The sequence below is a fragment of the Oncorhynchus kisutch genome, linkage group LG11 (genome assembly GCF_002021735.2).
Source record: "Oncorhynchus kisutch isolate 150728-3 linkage group LG11, Okis_V2, whole genome shotgun sequence".
Taxonomy (NCBI): Eukaryota; Metazoa; Chordata; class Actinopteri; order Salmoniformes; family Salmonidae; genus Oncorhynchus; species Oncorhynchus kisutch.
Window position 1 is genome coordinate 68,126,418 of NC_034184.2, and position 21,939 is coordinate 68,148,356.

General features: G+C 41.8%; 1 protein-coding gene across 3 annotated transcripts; it reads right to left on the bottom strand.

Moving 5' to 3' along the window:
* Positions 1-1,861: 1,861 nt before the first annotated feature.
* pabpn1 (poly(A) binding protein, nuclear 1) lies at positions 1,862-16,240 on the bottom strand. Of its 3 annotated transcripts, none has more exons than XM_031836167.1 (7): positions 15,144-15,302; positions 13,762-13,870; positions 12,022-12,089; positions 11,660-11,766; positions 10,409-10,496; positions 9,630-9,784; positions 1,862-3,328 (listed from the first exon to the last, which is right to left on the bottom strand). In XM_031836167.1, exons 2-7 carry the CDS (start codon positions 13,835-13,837, stop codon positions 3,289-3,291), a joined length of 534 nt encoding a protein of 177 aa, XP_031692027.1. In that variant the 5' UTR covers positions 13,838-13,870; positions 15,144-15,302; the 3' UTR covers positions 1,862-3,288. The 3 variants fall into 3 exon arrangements, with proteins under 3 accessions (XP_031692027.1, XP_020350108.1, XP_020350109.1); XM_020494519.2 differs by lacking the exon at positions 15,144-15,302 and adding an exon at positions 15,530-16,031 and having other exon boundaries at positions 1,863-2,442; XM_020494520.2 differs by lacking the exon at positions 15,144-15,302 and adding an exon at positions 15,530-16,240 and having other exon boundaries at positions 2,605-3,328.
* Positions 16,241-21,939: the final 5,699 nt, after the last annotated feature.

Below are 21,939 nucleotides of genomic sequence, written 5' to 3' on the forward strand. Positions count from 1 at the left end.
CGTATTTGCTTTTTCCTCCATCGCGACACTGCTTCCCAGTTGAAGAGCTTGTGATTTCTATGCAGCACCATGCGCCTTCCGAAAAGCACCCCTCATCTTCAGAAGATGCCCTTCTGGAGGCATACAGCCAGTCATTATTCCCTCATTTTGGCCTATTTGCCAAATGAAGTGCAGAGCATGCATGATGTGTTTAACTCATCACTCCAACACATGTGAACATTTAATTATTCCTTCATTCAAGTCAGTCATCCATTGTCATGTGTCTGAATGGCAATAGGAACTAAATCAAAGAGAATGGAAGTTATTCATGTCTATTGAAATCCATGTGTGTATTCAAAATGATCCAAAAGTTCGTCAGTCTATCACTTTAATAATTCAAAGTTTAATTTAGGCCTATTCAAATAAAATTGTAGGCTTTGCAATTTTGCTATTATTTTGGGTACTGGTGTCTTGACGAATAACAACTTCAGTTGTGTTTAACTTTTTATTATAGACCCTAGCTCACAGGCCTCTAAATACTTAAGAAAAACAGTTGAAAAAGCACATGCAGTGGCTGATAGTGTAAACAGATCTGGCAATAATAGGATCGTCTTAACCATGTGTGACCGCTTGGCTATTTAGCTCAGTTCCGGTTTTTGCCAAGACTTCATATTTTGTTTTCTCATGTATTGATATAGCCTCTGCGTGGTGGGGTTGTGCAATGCACTTTCTTGGTTACTACTAATGCAAACGGCTATAACAAGCCCACATACAATGGAATTCACAAATACAAAATGCCTAATTTAAGCCCTAGTTTTTGCTCCAAAATACTGGAAAGTGTGATTCATCAGGTTACATGATCACCACACCAACCCACGCAGCTATAAAATGATGCAATTATATGGCCATTAACAGCATGGAATATTTATATAGTGGAATAGGCTTAGCCTAAATCATATTTACTTTCTTTTTTTGCAGCTCAGACGGTTATTCTAGAAAAGGCTCTTCTGTCTTAATAGTATAATTCGCTAGGTAATTTGCTTAACAAGACCCAAGCCTATACTAACGCCATCTACTGGTATAACATTCAATGCCATTCTAAAACAAGCTCTAGCCTTATTTTGAAAATGAAAACCGGAAGCTGCAAAGCAACTAGCTTCTACGCTAGTTGCTTGACTAGCTAACTTCGCTTAGCTACGTTCGGTTCATGTCATTTGCAGATGCCACATTCCTGACACGTTTGTACGTATAAAAATTATGTAAACAAGTAAATGGAGATGTAAAGTAATAATTGAACGTGTAACATCAAAATGTTAATTCATAGGGTTTGTACGTTTACGTTTCACGCATTGCTTTTCTTACGCTCCTAACAATTTCGGTATGTTCAACTTTTGGCAGCTATCTGGCGCCACCATGTTCTGCCCAGCGTCCTCTAAGCCACACATACGATATTCAAATGCCTGGCGACTCGTTACAACTTCAGTTTTATGCACGACATGATTATATTATTGTGTAACCAACAAAAGGGGGTATTATTGTATTTTTTCATGTTAAAATCTAAATCCTTCCGAGAACACCACAGCGATTATACTACTTTTGCTACAATCGCTAGGGTCTCCCGTTTCATATGCGGTATTGTAAACGAAGTTGTGAGGATCACAGGCAGAGGAAATGGATCCTTTGTCTGGATACGACAAAATGTGACGCGACGCATTGCAAATGTAATTTCACATACCGCATCTCAGATTAACGGAGAGCACAGAAATTTGTGTTGCGCCATTCAGATCGCCCTGTACACAAAAATTTCGGTTTGAACCTGTCTTGAACCACTTAAGTATACCAAAATGATTTGCAACTCTTGGAGAAAAACAAAACAAACATGTAATTTTTTACAGTCTTTATTTTTTTCTAATTACAGACTTATGGGTTAAAAATAAAAAAGCGAATCTTTTTTTTTTAAACCCACTCCTGTTTCCAAAAACCAAACCCCTCCACACAAACCCACCCCCCTTAAAATAAAAGCTCCACTCTTTTTAATTAATTACTTTAGCCCCTGTGCCACTGTCCGAAACGGGGCCAGGGCCCTGGTCCCCCACCCGTCCGCCCCTTCTCTGGTCCCCCACCGCCCCTTCTCTGGTCCCATCTTTCTCACTCTCCCAACTAAAACAGCTGCTGCCATCTTGACATTAACTCGCTCTATAAATATGTGTGGTGGTTGGTTGTGTAGTGTCTGCAAAGTGTGTGGGCCTAGTGTGTGTGTGTGTGTGTAAGACAGCTCAACGCTTGTTGTAGTAAATGCCCCCTGCGGTAGCCCTGTGATCGCCCTGGCCCCCTCCCCCCCACACAGAAAGGATGGGGTGAGTGTGCATAGCAGGAGCAGTGAGAGAGAGAGACCCTGCCGAGACATTGGGGGGCGCCGCGGCCACCGGAGCAGGGGTTGTCAGCCTCCACTGGTCCTGAAACCTGAAACGACAAGAAGTGGTCTAATATACAGAGAGAGGAGAGGGGGAGAAAGAAGAGGGACACTGAGAGGAGGTGAAGGACATGGAGATGAGGTGAAGGACAAATGGGAAGAGAAGCAGCACAGAAAGGCAGAGGGGTGCAAGGAGGGGGAAAAAGTACCAGACCCACAAAATAAAGTAAAGTTGGCAGAGCTCTGGCCATGCTTTCTTGGGGTGAATGCCATGGGCTAAAAGGAGATTACATTTATTTATTTACCCACTGAAAGGCAATCGCTGTCAGATACTGAAAACAAGAGAGCATGGGATGGAACCAAAGGGAGATGGTAACAAAAGTGATGAGTTAAAGGATGGGGCAGGGTAAGTGGCAACTGGTCAGAGAGACAAGGGAATATGAGAACTCCAATACCACAACCTAAAAAAATAAACAACATTTTTGCTATTGGAAGTTTCACATGTACGGTACATAAAAAAAAGCAAAAAAGATAGACTTATCCTCGATGTTTGCTTTTCAAATGTAAGCATTTGGGGGCTGTGTTGGCTGTGACCCTCACACCCAGACAAAGGAGACACATCTGCAGCCTGAGATAACATCTTCTCAAAAGAAATGCCACCAAATCTCCCCAACGGCCATCATATACCTTACCAGGGTGACCGCACCAACTCCGCACACGCACGCTCACACACAATCGCACACTGCGGCCAGTTTGTCTGTCCAGGATATATTTATATATTTTTTGTCTTTTTTTTGTCTTTTTTTCTTCTCAGGGTTCCTTCCTTTATTGGGGGACTTTTTTCATTCTTTTTTTGTATGGGGACAAGGAGGTGATAGTAAGGGTGTTTGGGGGTATTAGTAAGGGGAATACCACGATGTTGTTCGCCCTCGGCCCCTGGAAAAGAGAGAGAAAAAGAGGGTGAGTTTCTTGGCTTAAAAAGAGACAGACACCAATTTTAGGTGTCAAGTGTGTGTATGTGTGCAGGTAGAAAGGGGGCCTGGTGAGATCTCAATCCTTCAGGGAGACTGGGGGGGTGCATAAAGATTTTAATGTATACCATCTTAATGGCATTGTGCCTTTGATAAGTGTTGAATTACCACAATTTCAATTAAGAATAATTGACCGTACAGAAAGAAGCTGAAATCAGCTTTGTCAACAGTAAAATGTGTAATTCTCAGATTATACAGGACTATAAAAATAATAGGGGTGTGGGGACAGTGAGGCACTCGCTCTCCCTCTTTCTCTCTCTCTCCTCCTTCTCTCTGTTGAGCAGCTCCCGAGGTCGCTGTTGGGAGAGAACCTGAGAACAGCAGCAGCCTCCAACCCACCCCACAAACCCTCCCAACAGAATGACAGACACACTAGAACAGTCCTTCACATGCTATAGGACAGGCCACATACATACAGCATGCAGACAAAGACTCGACTGACCCATTCTCCTGACAACCTGGACCATCTCAACACAGACAGCATCAAAATCAAATCACACATTGCTTTTCCATTCTCACACATCACCACCGTCAGACCCAGGCATCCAGTGCCCACAAACACAGGGGTCACACTAAAGCAGAAACCACTGGTTAGAATGCTGAAGTCAAAATCAGGCTGCAGGAATGAACCCTCCATTCCGGAAGTGAAGGCAGTGGGTGGGACTGCCTGGCCAAGTGGCCGTCTAGGCTATGTATTTGATGCACCAATGTGTAGTTCACAATCAAGTTGGTTTTAGCAACAAGACAAAGCACCTGCACTCTCCCCATAGTGGGCAAACCAGTACTGGGTTAGCCCATCTCTGGGTAATATGTATGAGCCCAACCTGGTCTCAGAATTTCGTATTATTCTGTACATAAATTCAAGATGCTCCATTTAGTATGTATTAAATTTGTGGATGTTCATCGCCCATTTCATATGATGTAATTCGTAACATACAGTACCAGTCGAAAGTTGACACTCATTCCAGGGTTTTTCCTTAAATTGTTTACTATTTTCTACATGGTAGAATAATAGTGAAGACATCAAAACTATGAAATAACACATGGAATCATGTAGTAACCAAGAAAGTGTTAAATCAAAATATATTTTACATTTAGGATTCTTAAAAGTAGCCACCCGTTGCCTTGACAGCTTTGCACACTCTTGGCATTCTCTCAACCAACAAATGTATGATATTACGAATTCTAGCTAGTGGCTAACGTTAGTTAGGCTAGGGGTTAAGTTTAGGTTAAAGGGTTACGGTCAGCTAAAACAGTTAAAGTTATAGCTAACATGCTAAGTAGTAAGTAGTTGAAAAGTTGCTAATTAGCTCAAATGATCTGTGATGAGATTTGAACTTGCAACCTATGGGTTGCTAGACATTTGTGATTTATGTATTATGTAACCATATTAAAAATGTAACATATCATATTAATTTGAGTGTCCCGGTTTTACCTTTACTATATTATGTGTAGTCTATGAGACCAGGCTGATGAGCTATCTATCAGAGTGCATGGGGCATGAGATTCTGACTAGAACAAAATCATTTTCAATCACATAATTTCCAAATCACATGTCATCCTACTAATTGTCTTAAATAGGACTTTGCAGATAGCATATTTTAGCCGGGCAAAAAAAAAGTATCAGTGATTGTTGATTGACAATCATATCAGCAGCTCCCACAGAGGGGACAAATAAGGTACTACAGATGACCAACGGATACCATTAGTCTAGATGAATGGAAAGGTTGGTCCATTGGTCAGAATCTCATTGCATGTCAGTTGGTGAGGATGCTCAGTTTGATTGCTCTGCAGCCCTCAGTCTCAGCAATACATATTGAACAGCACATGGGCCCAGAGACAGAGCTCCACTGTGAGCGCTCAATGAGTCATCATGGGAACCCCCCTCTCACCTCACACTGAGAGACACAGCAGGACACACACTCCAGGGAGACACACCAGACTCCCAGTGCACAGAGCTTTGATCCACTCCAGGTTTTACATACATAGGGGGTAGGCTTTTGTATGGATTGAAAACAAATACAGATTGCAGGGATGTTGCTTTGGAAAGGTCACAGGCAAAAGACAGCTCTGGAGCAGCTGCACCAGGTTAACAAACAGGATGGATATATTCTAGTCCTCTGAACACAGTGCACCTGTCTCCTAACAGTGAATCATTAGAACAACATCTAGTTAACTGAGAGGAAAAGTACAGCAAGAAAACTAATACTATACAAATATACACGCGCGCCAATTAATGTTTAAGCAACAATGCTAACATGTCTACCTAGAGAACTTATAGAAGCCATTCATGGTACACTAAAGACATCCATTTGCATTTAAAACTTACATGGCATCTTAATTGTCCTTAAGGTCGCATCAACATTCTAAAATGGAATCCAACCATTAGCACCGAACAAATGAAAACAAAACCAGGCAAGTCACTCTTTGCCTGTCATCTTTTTAAGTATTAATGACCAGCACTATGGGAGAGATGCTCACTCACAGACAGTATGCATACGTAATGTATGTCCAAGTCGTACAAAGAGCCTGCCACGCATACATGTACAGCCTGGGAGGATCGCACTGCCGTGCACTGAGAGTTTGGCTGCCTCCTCTGAAACGGTTGTAGGTGGTACATGCAACAAGACCGCTCCACACTGACTGACCCATCTGACTCCCTCCACCAGTCTCGCTTACCTTTCCACTCACCATTACCCCACTCTAAAAGGGAACCTCTCTTCCACTGTGCTCTGGATACACACCTTCACTGATTTTGCTGGAATGTTGTTCAGCAATGCTAGCCAACGCTTCAGTCCCCTCCCACTACAGGCAGGCTTATAGACGTTCAGTGCCTATAGCAACAGTCTATACCCCCCTTGGATTTCTTCACATTTTATTGTGTTACGAAGTGGGATTAACATATTTTTTATTTATACATTTGTCAATCTACACAATATACTCTGTCAAAAAGCAAAATTCAAACTTTTTAAAGCTGAAAATTAAAACAAATATATCTTGAAATGGACAACACCTTTGGCAGCGATTACAGCTGGGTACATTTGAGTCATTTAGCAGACACTTATCAAGAGTGACTTACAGGAGAAATTATGGTTGTGCCTTGCTCAAGGGCACAGATTTTTCACCTAGTCGGCTTGGGGATTCAAACCAGCAACCTTTCAGTTACTTGCCCAACCCTCTTAATCACAAGGCTACCTGGGTAAGTCTCATAAGAGCTTTACTGTATTGTGCAATATTTACCCATGATTCTTTTTTTTCTTCTTCAAACTCTGTCAAGGATCATGGCTGGCCATAGACTTAAATCAGCTTGAAAGTCTAACTCAGCTACTCAGGAAGAGTCACTTCTTGGTTAGCAACTCCAGTGTAGATTTGGCTGTGTGTTGTCAGTTATGGTCATGCTGAAAGGTGAATTCCTCTTGCAGTGTCTGGTGTAAAGCAGACTGAACCATGTTTTCCTCTAGTATTTTGCCTGTGCTTACCTACAAGAACGGCCTACAATTAAAAAAGAAAAAAAAGAAAATTGCATCCCATAACATTTTAACATGGAAATAGCGGTTTTATCATTCAGCCTATAGTAGCAGCCAATATGTGGTGTTCAATGTAGGCCCACATTCCATGAGATGTGGAAAAAATACAAAGGCAGGGCTTGATATTACCCTGTCTGTTTATCCACTTGTCCTTCAGACAAGGTGACTGAAAATGTGCTGTTTGAGGCAAGAAACCACTTTACAAGGGCTCCAGTGGCGCAGCGGTCTAAGGCACTGCATCTCAGTGCAAGAGGGGTCACTACAGTCCCCGTTTCAAATCTAGGCTGAATCACATCCGGCCGTGATTGGGAGTCCCATAGGGCGGCGCACAATCGGCCCAGGGTAGGCCGTGTTGCAACTAAGAATTTTCTTAACTGACTTGCCTAGTTAAAGAAATAAAATGCATTATTCCCATACCATTACTACAGAGAATCAGACAAACTATGCTACCCTTTGCCTACTTCGCTTTTACAAGAGTCTCAAAATACAACACTGCCCCTTTAAGAGTTACAAAAAAGCTCAACCTGACTCGCTTTTCAAAGATGGCTAGAAATGTAAACATTTTGTGCTCTTGTAGGAAGCAACCACTCCCCATTGTTGACTAGAAATTGTCTATAATTGGGATAAAAACTCACTAACTAGCAAAAGGATATGAACAAAACTTCAACAGGTGGCTACATGCAGCGCTTGCTTTTATCTCAAAACAAGCTCAGCAACTCGTGACCGCTCATGCTGTAAACACAGTCCAGTTCAAAGTGACAGATCCATATATGGCACTTTGCATATAGGACTACTGCAGGGCTGGTTATGGTGCACCGGTCTGTGTAGAGTATGGGCCTGCGTCGAGCCTGTCAATGCAATAGAATCCAAATGTATATACATTTGATTTCACCCCAATTTTGTGATATAAAATTGGTAGTGAGTCTTGTCCCGTCGCTGCAACTCCCCTATGGACCCGGGAGAGGTGAAGGTCAAGAGCCATGTGTCCTAAAACACGACCCTGCCAAGCCGCACTGCTTCTTGACACACTGCTCGCTTAACCTGGAAGCCAGCCACGCCAATGTGTCAGAGGAAACATTATCCAGCTTGCAACTGAAGTCAGCTTGCAGGCACCCAGCCCACCACAAGAGTGCGATGGGACAAGTATATCCCGGCCGGCCGGCCAAACCCTCTCCTAACCCGGACGACGCTGAGCCAATTGTGCGCCGCCTCATGGGTCTTCTTGTTACAGCTGGCTGTGACACAGCCTGGGATCGAACCCAGGTCTGTAGTGACACCTCAAGCACTGCAGTGCCTTAAACCGCAGTGCCATTTGGGAGTTCCTTGCAATAGAATCCTACGCCAATGCGCTCTACCTACAAGAAAATCTCTCGCACTGATCGTTTGGCATACTAATAAGTCTTGCTTCGGTATGTTAGATTGAAAGTGGCTAATATTAGGGCCTCCCGAGTCTAGCACAATTCCCACAGTAGAGCGAAACATTGATAGTGTTAAAAGGGTTAAACTCTAAAAAGTTGAGTAGTTCAATGCGCTCAATACTGTAACATGCTGACCACACCACTCGCGCTGCAAAATAAATGTATGCACATATGTTATTCAATCATTGCACCCACACTGCTCACGAGCTTCTGTATGGGCAGGTGCTAAAATAGAACTATGTTCTGCCTCTCCCATTTCCTCATTGGTTTTTAAGAGCATATACCCACATGGGTGATTGGAAGAGGAACTGAAGTCCACATTCAGTTCATCTGTGGTAATGCACCGTAAAGTTGGTTGCCAACCGCCATATAAAGTCCAAAGAAGAAAAAGCATGAAGGAGGAGAGATTACAAAAAACTAATTGGGTTTACCGTTTATTATGAACTGTCAGAGTAGAGGACCTTGTGCATTTCAGGTATAATAAACAACCCAATGTTAATATCCCAGGACAAATGAGCTAGTAACAGCAGGCTAGCTAGCTACATTTCCATATATGTTTAATGCTTTTCAACCTGTCCCCAGGTTCAGAGTTTGTTTTTGATATTTCAACCTGCGTGTCCTGATCACTTCTGGTGTGGCGGGACAAAATAAACATGCGGACGTGCATGCGGTTTGGCCAGCATATAAGTCGCTCTTGATAAGCGCATTTGCTAAATGACTAAAATGTGAACATTTAAAAATGTTTGTAAAAATCCTGTTTAGCACCTTCAGGTGCTACAAATTTGTATTCTGCAACGACTATATTTTTGTAATAAAATTTTTATTCCTTTGTAAAAGTGTAGAATTTTATTTTCACTGACATTATGGAGTATTGTGTAGATCAATTAAATGTTTTTATTGAATCTATTTCAATCCCACTTTGTAACACAACAAAATGTGAAAGACTGGTGTAGACTTTCTATAGGCACTGTACCTTCAATGATTCTCTATACACCCAGTTTCAACCACCAGCCCATAGACACCTGATGGCCCCACTGAGTCTAGGGCGGGAGCATGTTTAGAATTGAGCATACTCTCTCTTCACTGCACATTCTGAAGCCAGGTCAGAAAACCAACACTAGCACCTCCCCCTTCCTCCATAATCTCACTAATTCTACCGCCTTTCAACTAACTCTCCCTCACTTTCCCATACTCTTCCCCTCCCCCAGGTAATGGCCAGCTGTCTCTCAGTCTCAGGGTATGAGTGTTCCAGGGTGCTCACCTGAAGGCCCGTCCTCTGCCTCTGGGCGGTGTGTAGCCACTGTAGTAACGTGCGCGCGACGGGTTAAAGTTCCCTCCTCGTGAGCGGAAGCGTGCCCGAGGAAACCCGCGGTCTGTGGTGCTGATACCTGGCCTGTTTGTTCTCTTCACACCCACCTGACAGGATCAAGACAGGGGAAACCGGAAACCACATGTTAGACAATAGCACAGGGGCCACAGAGTTCAGAAGGGTACAGGGGTCAGTCCCATTTAACACCCAGTTAACGTTGGAAATGGAACTGAAATTCAGTTCATACAGAAATTGCTCAGAATTGAGATTTTCCCCATTTCTTTACTTAATTTGAAACGGAATTGACTGACAGTAGCTAGGTTTCCATCCAATTGGCGACAGATTTTCATACAAATATTCTAAAATCTGCATAAAAACAAACGCAAATCAGAGATTTGTTTCCATCAAACTGACTTGCTGCGGACAAAAAAAGCTGTGCGTGATGATGTCGTACAAAGGCGCATCAAACTCCTCACCATGCACTTTCACCACCCTGGGAAGTTCATAACTTAATTAATCTATAACCTAATAAACTGTAGTCATAGTGGGAGGACCACACAGCATATCGCACGACTCCCAAGTTTACTTCAAAATGGTTATTATATCAATATTTGCACATAAATATCTGTAGTTGCCATGGCAGGCATGACTTTTCCCCCCAACATGTACTTTACTCGCATACAAAAAGGTTGAACGGAAACCTGGTTTATGAAACAGTGTTGCGTCCTCACCTTAATCTGCCTTCCTCTGAACAGAGACTCGTCCAATGCCATGGCCGTCCTCACAGACTCCTTGTCTGAAAACTCGATATAGGCAAACCTGCAACACCAGCAGAAATATAAGAGCGTCATGAAGCACTAAAATTAGAGCACAAATCACTGAACAATCACGGACACCTCTTTTCAATAATTCCCTAATAATGACAATAACATGTGCGATGAGCAACAGTTTAGCAACCTGATCATCATCCTAACTGGTTTATCTCATACAAATACAAGCTTTAGAAAATAACTCCAGGCTATTAGAATAAGCAGTTACTTTCAATTAACTAAAAGTAACACTACTGAGACCCGAATCAAACATAATAATATTAGCTAGTATAATTGCATTACTTTAAGTGGAAAGGGAATGATAAAAGCTTTTATACTAGTCATGAATTGTACATGGCTATAAAATGGGCATGGGCACTTGAGTGAGCTAGACCACCATGTCAGTAAAGAAATCCTCTGTGCTGCAGTCCAAGTCATCTCTATAGAAAGTTAGGGCAATGTGGTTTCAGTCTTTTGAGAGAGACACTTTCTCCTCCTTAGCTGTTGCTAAGTGATAGACACTTCTGCATTGTGCTTTTTATTTCTGATAGTTTTCAAAAAATGCAGATATGCAATTTGTTGACCCCCCCCCCCACCCTCTGAAGGTCTAACCAAGCAAGCACCTACAGACCGGGTCTATGAGCAATGTGACAAAATAATGGGTCGGCTGAACACAGATCTGTAACCTTACAAGCTGAAATTCCCAAATGTATCTATTCAATAATGGATTCATGCGAATCAGTGCCACACATATAAATATTTTTAACCTTTATTTAAACAGGAAGATTCCATTGAGGTAAAGGCCTGCATGTACAAAATCACACCAATTCAAAACATGACGATCAGACGTGTGAGCATGTAGATGATCTTGAGGCTGAAAGTCTTCTTAACTCTAGATCACACTGCTCTAGATAACTAGGACAATGTATTTACTTAACTGTGAATAAAGATGCACTAATTCTCTAACCCGCACATGGAATGTCGGCAATTACCCTCTGGGATGCCGAGAGGGTATAGCTGGTAAAATGGTGTCTACACAATCTTTAGGGTAGAGGCTGTAAACGTCTTATTTACTCTAGATGACTGATAGAAAAACGCTGCATAGTGTACTCACAGGTCTGTAAGTGAAAGAGCACTACTGCAAATGGAGGGAATGAGGGTGTAGGCATTTACCCTTTGGGATGCCCTGTGAACTTGTCACACAGGATGGTGACTCTGTTGACGGAGCCGCAACCGTGGAAGTGGGCTTCTAGCTCCTCCGCCGTGGCACCGTAATCAACCTGTCAACAGAGAGGGAGAACAGTGAGATACCGCTGACAATGGCTAGTCAATTCCGCAACACAGAATCAACTCAGTGTCAAACTCCAAAATAAGGTTTTTGCATTCAAAGTAGTGTGAAATCATGCATGATGTCAATTTGAAACTTTGCTACACTCATCATATGATAGAATCATCTTGAACACCTAACCAGGTGAATTCCACATACACCCAAAATAGAAACACCATCTGAGGTTAAGGAGGGGGTGAAGCCTTACGTTTCCAACATAGATAGATCTCGCGTCAGCTTCCATTTTCTCCTCGATGGACATGATGACGGGACCCGCTAGAGAGCAAAATTGAGACAAATTTATATACACTCCCGTTCTAAAGTTTGGGGTCACTTAGAAGTGTCCATGTTTTCCATGAAAACATACATGAAATGAGGTGCAAAATGAATAGGAAATAGTCAAGACAAGGTTATAAATAATGATTTTGAATTGAAATAATTGTATCCTTCAAACTTTGCTTTCGTCAAAGAATCCTCCGTTTGCAGCAATTACACCCATGCAGACCTTTGGCATTCTAGTTATCAATTTGTCGAGGTAATCTGAAGAGATTTCAACCCATACTTCCTGAAGCACCTCCCACAAGTTGGATTGGCTTGATGGGCACTTCTTACGTACCATACGGTCAAACTGCTCCCACAACAGCTCAATGGGGCTGAGATTATAGATAGAATACCAGCTGACTGCTTCTTCCCTAAATAGTTCTTGCCTAGTTTGGAGCTGTGCTTTGGGTCATTGTCCTGTCGTAGGAGGAAATTGTCTCCAATTAAGCGCCGTCCACAGGGTATGGCGTTGCAAAATGGAGTGATAGCCTTCCTTCTTCAAGACCCCTTTTATCCTGTACCACCACCAAAGCACCCCCAGACCATCACATTGCCTCCACCATGCTTGACAGATGGCGTCAAGCACTCCCCCAGCATCTTTTCAATGTCTCACGAATGTTCTTTGTGATCCGAACACCTCAAACTTAGATTTGTCTGTCCATAACACTGTTTCCAATCTTCCTCTGTCCAGTATCTGTGTTCTTTTGCCTATCTTAAGCTTTTCTTTTCATTGGCCAGTCTGAGATATGGCTTTCTTTGCAACTGCCTAGAATGCCAGCATCCCGGTGTCTCCTCTTCACTGTTGACGTTGAAACTGTTGTTTTGCGGGTACTACTTAATGAAGCTGCCAGTTGAGGACTTGTGAGGCACCCGTTTCTCAAACTACACACTAATGTACTTGTCCTCTTGCTTAGTTGTGCACCGGGGCCTCCCACTCCTCTTTCTATTCTGGTTAGAGACAGGTTTGCGCTGTTCTGTGAAGGTAGTAGTACACAGCATTGTACGAGATGTTCAGTTTCTTGGCAATTTCTCGTATGGAATGGCCTTAATTTCACAGAACAATAGACTGACGAGTTTCAGAAGAAAGGTCTTTGTTTCTGGCCAATTTGAGCCTGTAATTGAACCCACAAATGCTGATGCTCCAGATACAAAAAGGCCAGTTTTATTGCTTCTTTAAAATCAGCACAACAGTGTTCAGCTGTGCGTAACATAATTGCAAAAGTGTTTTCCAATAATCAATTAGCCTTTTATAATGATTAACTTGGATGAGCGAACTCAACCATGCCATTGGAACACAGGCGTGATGGTTGCTGATGTGTCTTTAATTATTATTATTTTTAGCTTCAATAGTCATTTACAACATCTACACTGTATTTCTGATCAATGTGATGTTATTTTAATGGGATTTTTGTTGTTGCTTTTCTTTCAAAAACAAGGACATTTCTAAGCGACCCCAAACTTTTGAACGGTAGTGTATATTTGGAAGGGTTTGATATTAATTAATCTGTCTTGTAGCTGCTCTGGAAACTTCAGTGAAATACAAAAATCAGTCGGTCTTCTCAAACAGTAATTTTTGGGAGACATGTTCCGAGGCACCTTATCACTCTTTCTTCCCAAATAAACTCACCTGGTGGAGGGCTAAGATTCATCTGTTTCTCCACCTCGTTCTGTAACTCCTTCAGCTTTTCTGCTTCCTCCTCCATCTCTCGCACCCGAGCTTTGATCGCCTCCAGCTCCTGAAAATAAATAAATCAATACTCAATTGCAACACACACCACACTAGTCAGCAGGCTTGACAGACATCATGGGAACAAAAAAAAATGTACAAAATAAATTTCATCGTATTCATCCATGCCGTGCAAGCGCATGACACACTTGGCAGTTCAGTCGCCTAAGATGACCCTGTTCCTGCACTAGCTGCTGAATGGAACAGGCTCGCAGCACATGACCATTGGCCCGGGGTCTTTGTATCAGGCTTCACCATTCATTTCACAGACTGCTCGCTCAGCAAGAACCCCCACCGCCCCAGTGATGGCCAATAAGACAGTGGTGTAATACATCCTGTTGGGTGGGATCCCTTATTGGGTTTAGGCCTCCTTGACATTGCTGCATTGCAGCGCAGTGGGAGTTGCTCCAAATCCATCCTGGACTACTGACACAATTTGCATTGCAGGTTAATCCATTCCAGGTCTTGGGGATGTCTTGCATGGCCCCATTGATCATAACAAGCAATAGACAAATTCAACAGCTTCGACTGGCTTCAAGAGGAAACAGCGAAATTCCTGGAAACTATATGGCTTATTTGATTCGGTGATGACTGGCTGCGTTTTGTCGCATATTTAGTGTAGTCTCTTCCCTACTGAAAATATCGAAGGATGCAAGCCCAGCCCTAAAAAAAATACTGCACCCCCAGTCTCGTGCTTACATAATTGCTTTCGAACACATTCATGCCAAAGACCACTATCACACATGCATATACAAATCAGAAACATTGTAGATAACATAAATGCAAGCCAACAGCTTTAATGTGAGTATTTTCAAACCGCATCTTTGCACACTACCACAGTAATATCCATTACCCACTAATTTATCAAGAGATAATACCTACTTATAATCGTCAAAATGACATGTTTAAAAATGCTTGCGTTTCGCAAGTCATTCAATGACTTTACTGGGAGAATAAACATGCGTGTCAGGTGCATGTCTGCAACATCCCAATTATTAGCAAGCCAACTAGCCAGCCAACTACCATTATCTCGTCGGCTCCCTCCCACTAACGTTATATCCAGCCCAAATATCCATAAATCCCTACTACAACAGAGCAAGTGCAGCATACTTTTCTGCGAGCATTTTAGCTATATAAAACAGTTAGATAGATAGTAAGTCAAAACATTAAAGCTTTTTCATCACTTAAATTTTCACGGAGTTGACGATCATGTTCCGTATGCGCATCAGCGCTTCCATTACAGCAGCTGTCAGCGTATGAGAAAAGAAAGGAGGCGTGTTTACCGTGAGCTCTCCCAGTGTCTGCGGATGGACTCGCAATCCGGCGGCTAATGGCGGCCTGTCCTACCCTCGCCCCTGTCTACATCTCCGTATTGCATTTTTGCGACGAATATTTTTTCTCCACTAGGTCGACAGCACTGGCGCAGAGAAACTACCAACGCTGCTGCGCCAACATGGCCGCCAAAATCACGCATGTCACCACACATTTCTACTGAGCCTCAATGTCGGATATCAACCAAGAGATTTAAAAAAAGACCACCGGGAATAAAAAAATATAGCTGATTGCAGCTTAAAATAACGCGTTTACATCCGCAATCTCTATCGTACAATACACATGTATTGTCTCAACTTGAGTGAGATTTAGGGTATAAACTATGCCCTTCACTTACCGGGTCCTCGATCGCGGCCTCTCCCTCCTCTAATCCAGGTTCCTCGTCGCCAACACCCGGGTCTTCTAGTTCTGGGTGCCCTGGGTCTGAGTCCAGCAGGGATTCTTCCGTCATCCCTGAGTCCATTCCGTTACCGAACTCCGCCATCTCCCAATTCCGGTTTATCCGACGCGCCTCGTGGCTTAAACCAACGTTACAGGCCCCAACTCACACAGCGGGAGAGTGAGTGGGGCGAAAGAAAAAAAACGGCGGAAACCGCCGCTTAGGAAAGTTAAAACGTGAAATAAAAGGCCAGCTTCGACTCTAGCCACTGTCCGAACGGGTTCCAACTACAATTGCAAAAGCTACTTCAGTTGTGTGTATGTGTGTATCAAAGTTTTAGCGGAGAGCCTAACGTTACAGTTTATTTACATTAAGAAATATACATAACCTAAAAGATTCTCTTCGCGAGTGCTGTGTCCTCAGTTCAGAAATGGAAGTCGGGGGTGGAGTTACGTACTGCGGGCGTAAACTCGCAATCTTATTACTCAATTAAGCATTGTAGACACACCTTCTACCGTTTTTAGGTGTCGTCTATTGGATATATTGCAGCACATGTATGCATTCTTACCAATTTCGCTTTTACACTTCAAACTCTGATTCGATTAGAAGTATGTCAATCACAAAGCCCACCCATTTTGTCTTTCGACCGATGACTGAATTTTCATTAAATCTCTGCTCCTCCACGAGCACAGATAGAACAAATGAGACAGATATTTCACCGGATGTATAAATGTGAAGCATCCGCTTGGCATTTGCAAAAACGAAATCTGTTATTGAGAGAAAGCCCAGTGCCCAGCAACGGGAAAGATGGAACATTCTGCAAAATGTCTCATCGATTAAACGTTTGATCTCATTTTCTGTTCCCAAAACTAGAATATGTTATGAACAGAGTGGACTAAGTCTTGTACACTTTACCTTTTGCGAATATTTTTTTAAAAATCACGTTAATTAGAAGGAGTGCAATGGCGAATTGAGTTATTGCACACGCGCACTTCACAGAGTAGGTGTTCCCTAACGGAAATAAACCGACGCATGCTAGAACGGGCCAATAGGCTCTCGTTTGCTCGTGCTTGGCTCTTCCCACCTCCTTGCTTGTTCTGCCCACTGTGACTAATTCTTTCCCATTGGAAATGACAGGCTGTGGTCTATCTTGGTTTAGTTATATAAATATTTGCTGCTAGCGTGACACCTTCGAGTCAGGTGAATCCACCTCAATCAATTACATATTTTTGGTAGCAATACACACTTTCAATATTAAAATAATAAAAATGATACAAATTCTCAGAAATGGTGGGGATTGATGTTACTGCAAGAAAAGTCTAGTGAGAGAAAGTGTTGTGAATAAAGCACATAGCTAAATGTTTACCATGTAATTTATACAGTTTTTATTTTTTATTAAACTACCAGATCAGGTTGGGTTACAGATTAGGTTGTAATCTATAAAATAAATGGCTGGATGTGTAATAACTGTAAATATCTAACTGCAGACAGCCAATGTATATTGAGAGCTCCTCACAGGCGCAGTAGAACTATCATCAGCTTATGCTACTGCGTCCATGTGCCCAGGCTCCATAGGCCTATCCAAATGAGCTTTCACAAAAGCCCTATAGGTATCTCACCTCTGCCACTAGTGTAGCCGACTGATGTACACATAAGTATTGGGTGCTATCGTACTATCCTGCGATCCAGAGACGAGAGCTCTACCATCCACACCAACAGCTCAGTTGCCTCATTTATCAATCATGCGTAGGGCACAAATCCGTGAGTAAACCATGCGTGGGATAATTTCCAAGCAAAATGTGAGATTGATCAATATGAACGGTTGCTTGTGTGTGCATAAATGTAAGCACAGCCATGACCATGTGTATGCACAGTGCCAAGTGGTGAAACTGCTTGACCTGTGAAACTGAATTGTGAAAAGGTGTTGAAAATGTGTGAAATTGTGAGAGTAGGCCTAATAATTAAATAATTTTTCAATTTGTGAATTCATGCAACATACTGTATCAGATCATTTGACCCACATCAGTACATTTGTTAAAATAATAATCCATATAAAGTATTTAGAAAGTATTTAGATCCATATAAAGTATTAGAGAAGGTATTCCCAAACTGGGGTTCGCGTAACACAGGGGTACGAGCAATGCCGTCGGGGGTACGCCAAATAAAAATGTGATTCAGATTTTTAAAATAAACAAGAAAGCGTTTTTTGTTTTTTCACATTTTCAAACTGTCTATTTATATTTTCCAACAGGGTTATCCATTTGAGTGAGGTTTTTTTCTCGCCTGAATAGCGTTGTTTCACTGCCAAAAATAAAATTAAACCATCTAGTGTTCAGCGAAATAGCAACACAATGTCAAATACAGGTAGCCTAGTCAAATAATTGACATCCAATCACATTAACTGTTACTCTCTCGCGGGAATTCCACTAACGGTCCGTAATGAAGCCAAACGTAGCTGCTGCTCATTCTGTTTGCTCTAAAATTGATAAATGGTTCAAATAAGTAAGGCTCGCGTCCATAGAGACATATACCAGCTCTACTGATAGTACTGCTACAACCAGCAGTACTACACCTGCACCTGTCGATGACACAAGTTGTTCTGCTTCCAGGAACACATCCAATGCTAGCATCAGTAATTCTACATTTGTTGTTAGCCCAGCTAGCATGAAAGTTGTGAATCTGATGCAGCCGAAGAGCTACTGCCCCCTGACCTGTGAAAGCACCGAACAACAGGCAGGGGCGTTGGACCATCGAAGAGGCGCAAATATGATGAGAACTACATTGATTTGGGGTTCACTTATATTGGGAGTAGTGCCTTTCCCCAGTGACAGTGTGTTTTATGTGCAAACGTACTATCTCACAACTCGATGAAACCTTCACTCTTGCACAGACATTTAGAAACAAAACATGCCAATTTGAAAAATAAGCCACGGGAGTTTTTTGAGTGAGAATTAAGATGACTTTCAAGTAATAAGACAGATACCATTAATAAGAAGGGCCTAGAAGTGTCTTATATGGTGAGCTACCGAGTGGCTAGGACAGGCAAGCCCCATACTATTGTGGAGGACTTAATTCTTCCTGCTGCCGCGGATATGGCTGGGACAATGCTGGGGGAAAAGGACAAAAAAAACATACAGACAATGCTTTCATCAAACTAAACTGTTTCACGATGCATCAGTGACAAGGCAAACAATTACTGCTTCACATACAAGCCAGTGAATTCTATGCGTTACAGCTGGATGAGTCAACAGACGTGGCGCCTGGCACAGCTCCTGATATAATGTATGTCTGTTACATTTATGGGGGGTAAATTAAGGAAGACATCCTCTTCTGCAAACCACTGGAGAGGATATTTTTAAAGTACTGGACAGCTTTGTGACATAAAGTGGACTTTGGTGGTCAAAATGTGTTTGTATCTGCACTGATGGCTCAAAAGCCATGACAGGGAGACAAAGTGGAGTGGTAACGCGCATGCAAACGGTACACTGCAGCATCCCCCGAGAGGCTCTTGCTGCCAAGGGAATGCCTGACAGCTTGAAAGATGTTTTGGACACCACAGTGAAAATGGTTCACTTTGTTAAAGCAAGGCCCCTGAACTCTTGTGTATTTTAGGCATTGTGCAATGATAGGTGCAGCGACCATGTAACGCTTTTACAACATACAGAAGTGAGCTGGTTATCAAGGGGCAAAGCATTGACACTTTTTAAAACATTTTTTTATTGAGAGACGAGCTTAAAGTTTTCTTTATTGACCATAATTTTCACTTTTCTGACCGCTTGCATGATGACGAGTTTCTCACACGACTGGCTTATCTGGGTGATGTTTTTTCTCGCCTGAATGATCTGAATCTAGGATTACAGGGACTCTCCACTACTATATTCAATGTACGGGACAAAATTGAGGCTATGATTAAGAAATTGGAGCTCTTCTCTGTCTGCATTAACAAGGACAACACACAGGTATTTCCATCATTGTATGTGCAAATGAATTTAAACTTACAGACAATGTCAAATGTGATATAGCAAAGCACCTGAGTGAGCTGGGTGCGCAATTTCTTTCCCGAAACAAACAACTGGATTCGTTATCCCTTTCATGCCCTGCCTCCAGTCTATTTACCGATATCTGAACAAGAGAACCTCATCGAAATTGCAACAAGTGGTTCTGTGAAAATGTAATCAGAAGACACTGCCAGATTTCTGGATAGGGCTGTGCTCAGAGTATCCTACCTTGGCAAATCGAGCTGTTAAGACACTGATGCTCTTTGCAACCATATACCTATGTAATAGTGGATTCTCAGCCCTCACTAGCATGAAAACTAAATACAGGCACAGATTGTGTGGAAAATGATTTAAGATTATGTCCAATACAACCCAACATTGCAGAGTTATGTGCATCCTTTCAAGCACACCCTTCTCATTAACCTGTGGTAAGTTATTCACCATTTTCGATGAACAAATACGGTTTTATATAAAAAGATGGTTAAATAAAGACCAAAATCATTGATTATTATTATTTGTGCCCTGGTCCTATAAGAGCTCTTTGTCACTTCCCACGAGCCGGGTTGTAACAAAAACGAATTATTATGTTTAATAAATACAATGATATAATGCTAAATACAATGCTTACAATGATGGCAACAAAAAAAAACATTTGAGAGTGCGTTGACCCTGGTGCTAGAGGGGGTAAGCAGCTGGAGTTTGAATGTTTGAAGGGGTTATGGAACTATAAGAAGTTTGGGAACCACTGAATTAGAGGCATGTGTGAAAGTAAAACCATTGTTGAAATAACTTTTTTTAAGACTGAGATAATGGGAAATCGAATGCGAGATGGCTGATCTTGCTCTCTTGGAAGATTTGGCACACGCTACATTTAGCAGAGAGCGCGTTTTGGAGACATTTTTTTTTTGTGCATTACAGATTGGCTCATCAAATATCGTTTCCCAAAAGCAATTTTATAAGATCTTTGCGAAGATTTAAGACCTACTATAGACAGGCAAACACACGCCATTCCGGTGCACATCAAAGTGCTATCCAGTGGTGGAAAAAGTACCCAATTGTCATACTTGAGTAAAAGTAAAGATAATTTACTAGAAAATTACTCACGTAAAAGTGAGTCACCCATTAAAACTATTTGGTTTAAAATGTACTTAAGTATCAAAAGTAAATGTAATCGCTAAAATATACTTAAGTACCAAAAGTAAAAGTACAGGTATAAATCATTTAAAATTCCTTATATTAAGCAAACCAGACGGCACGATTTTCTTGTTTTTTAAATTTACGGATAGCCAGGGGCACACTTCAAAACTCAGAGGTCATTTAAAAACGAAGCATTTGTGTTTAGTGAGTCTGCCAAACCAGAGGCAGTAAGGATGACCAGGGATGATCTCTTGATAAGTGTGTGAATTAGACCATTTTCCTGTCCTGCTAAGCATAAAAAAATGTAAAAAAAAAAAATATACTTAAAAATATATACTTAAGTACCAAAAGTAAAAGTACAGGTATAAATCATTTAAAATTCCTTATATTAAGCAAACCAGACGGCACGATTTTCTTGTTTTTTAAATTTACGGATAGCCAGGGGCACACTTCAAAACTCAGAGGTCATTTAAAAACGAAGCATTTGTGTTTAGTGAGTCTGCCAAACCAGAGGCAGTAAGGATGACCAGGGATGATCTCTTGATAAGTGTGTGAATTAGACCATTTTCCTGTCCTGCTAAGCATAAAAAAATGTATCTAGTACTTTTGGGAGTCAGGGAAAATGTAAGAAGTAAAAAGTACATTATTTTCATTACGAATGTAGTGAAGTGAAAGTAAAAGTTGTAAAGTAGTAAAGTAAAGAACAGATACCCTCAAAAACGACTTAGTACTTTAAAGTATTTTTACACCACTGGTGCTATCCATCCAAGGGTTTTTGGCAACGACACTTTTCAGTGTGAGGTGAAAAACATCCCTCGATGATCCAATGTTTCTGATGCAATCATCAGCAAAGCGAACTGTAAACATACAATTTTTATACACCGTAGCACAACAGGTTTAATTAAGTCAATGAGTTCCCAAATATCAATGGAGCAATAGACAGCACCTACATCGCCATAAAAGCACCATCCCAAAACGAGTTCAACTATGTGAATAGAAAAGGCTTCCACTCTTTTTGTGCAGGTGATAGGTTATGTGATGCGCAAAAGACGCTGCTGAATGTGGTGGCAAGGTGGAACGCACGACTCGTTCATTCTGCAGAACAGCAAAGTTGACCTAAACGCCGACAGGAGGGAGCTGATGGTGTGGATGCTTATTGATGAGTGGTGCCTGGTCATTTGAAGTATATTTGCCAAAGCAACTTAATTGTCCTAATGGTCCACCTGGATGTGC

Coding starts and splice junctions, on each gene's coding strand:
- pabpn1 (XM_020494519.2), bottom strand. CDS start 15,676: ATGGCGGAGTTCGGTAACGGAATGGACTCAGGGATGACGGAAGAATCC. Junction 12,090..13,761: donor GAATCTTAGCCCTCCACCAG/GTGAGTTTATTT, acceptor TTTGCTCTCTAG/CGGGTCCCGTCATCATGTCC. Junction 2,443..9,629: donor GGCAGAGGACGGGCCTTCAG/GTGAGCACCCTG, acceptor TTGTCGTTTCAG/GTTTCAGGACCAGTGGAGGC.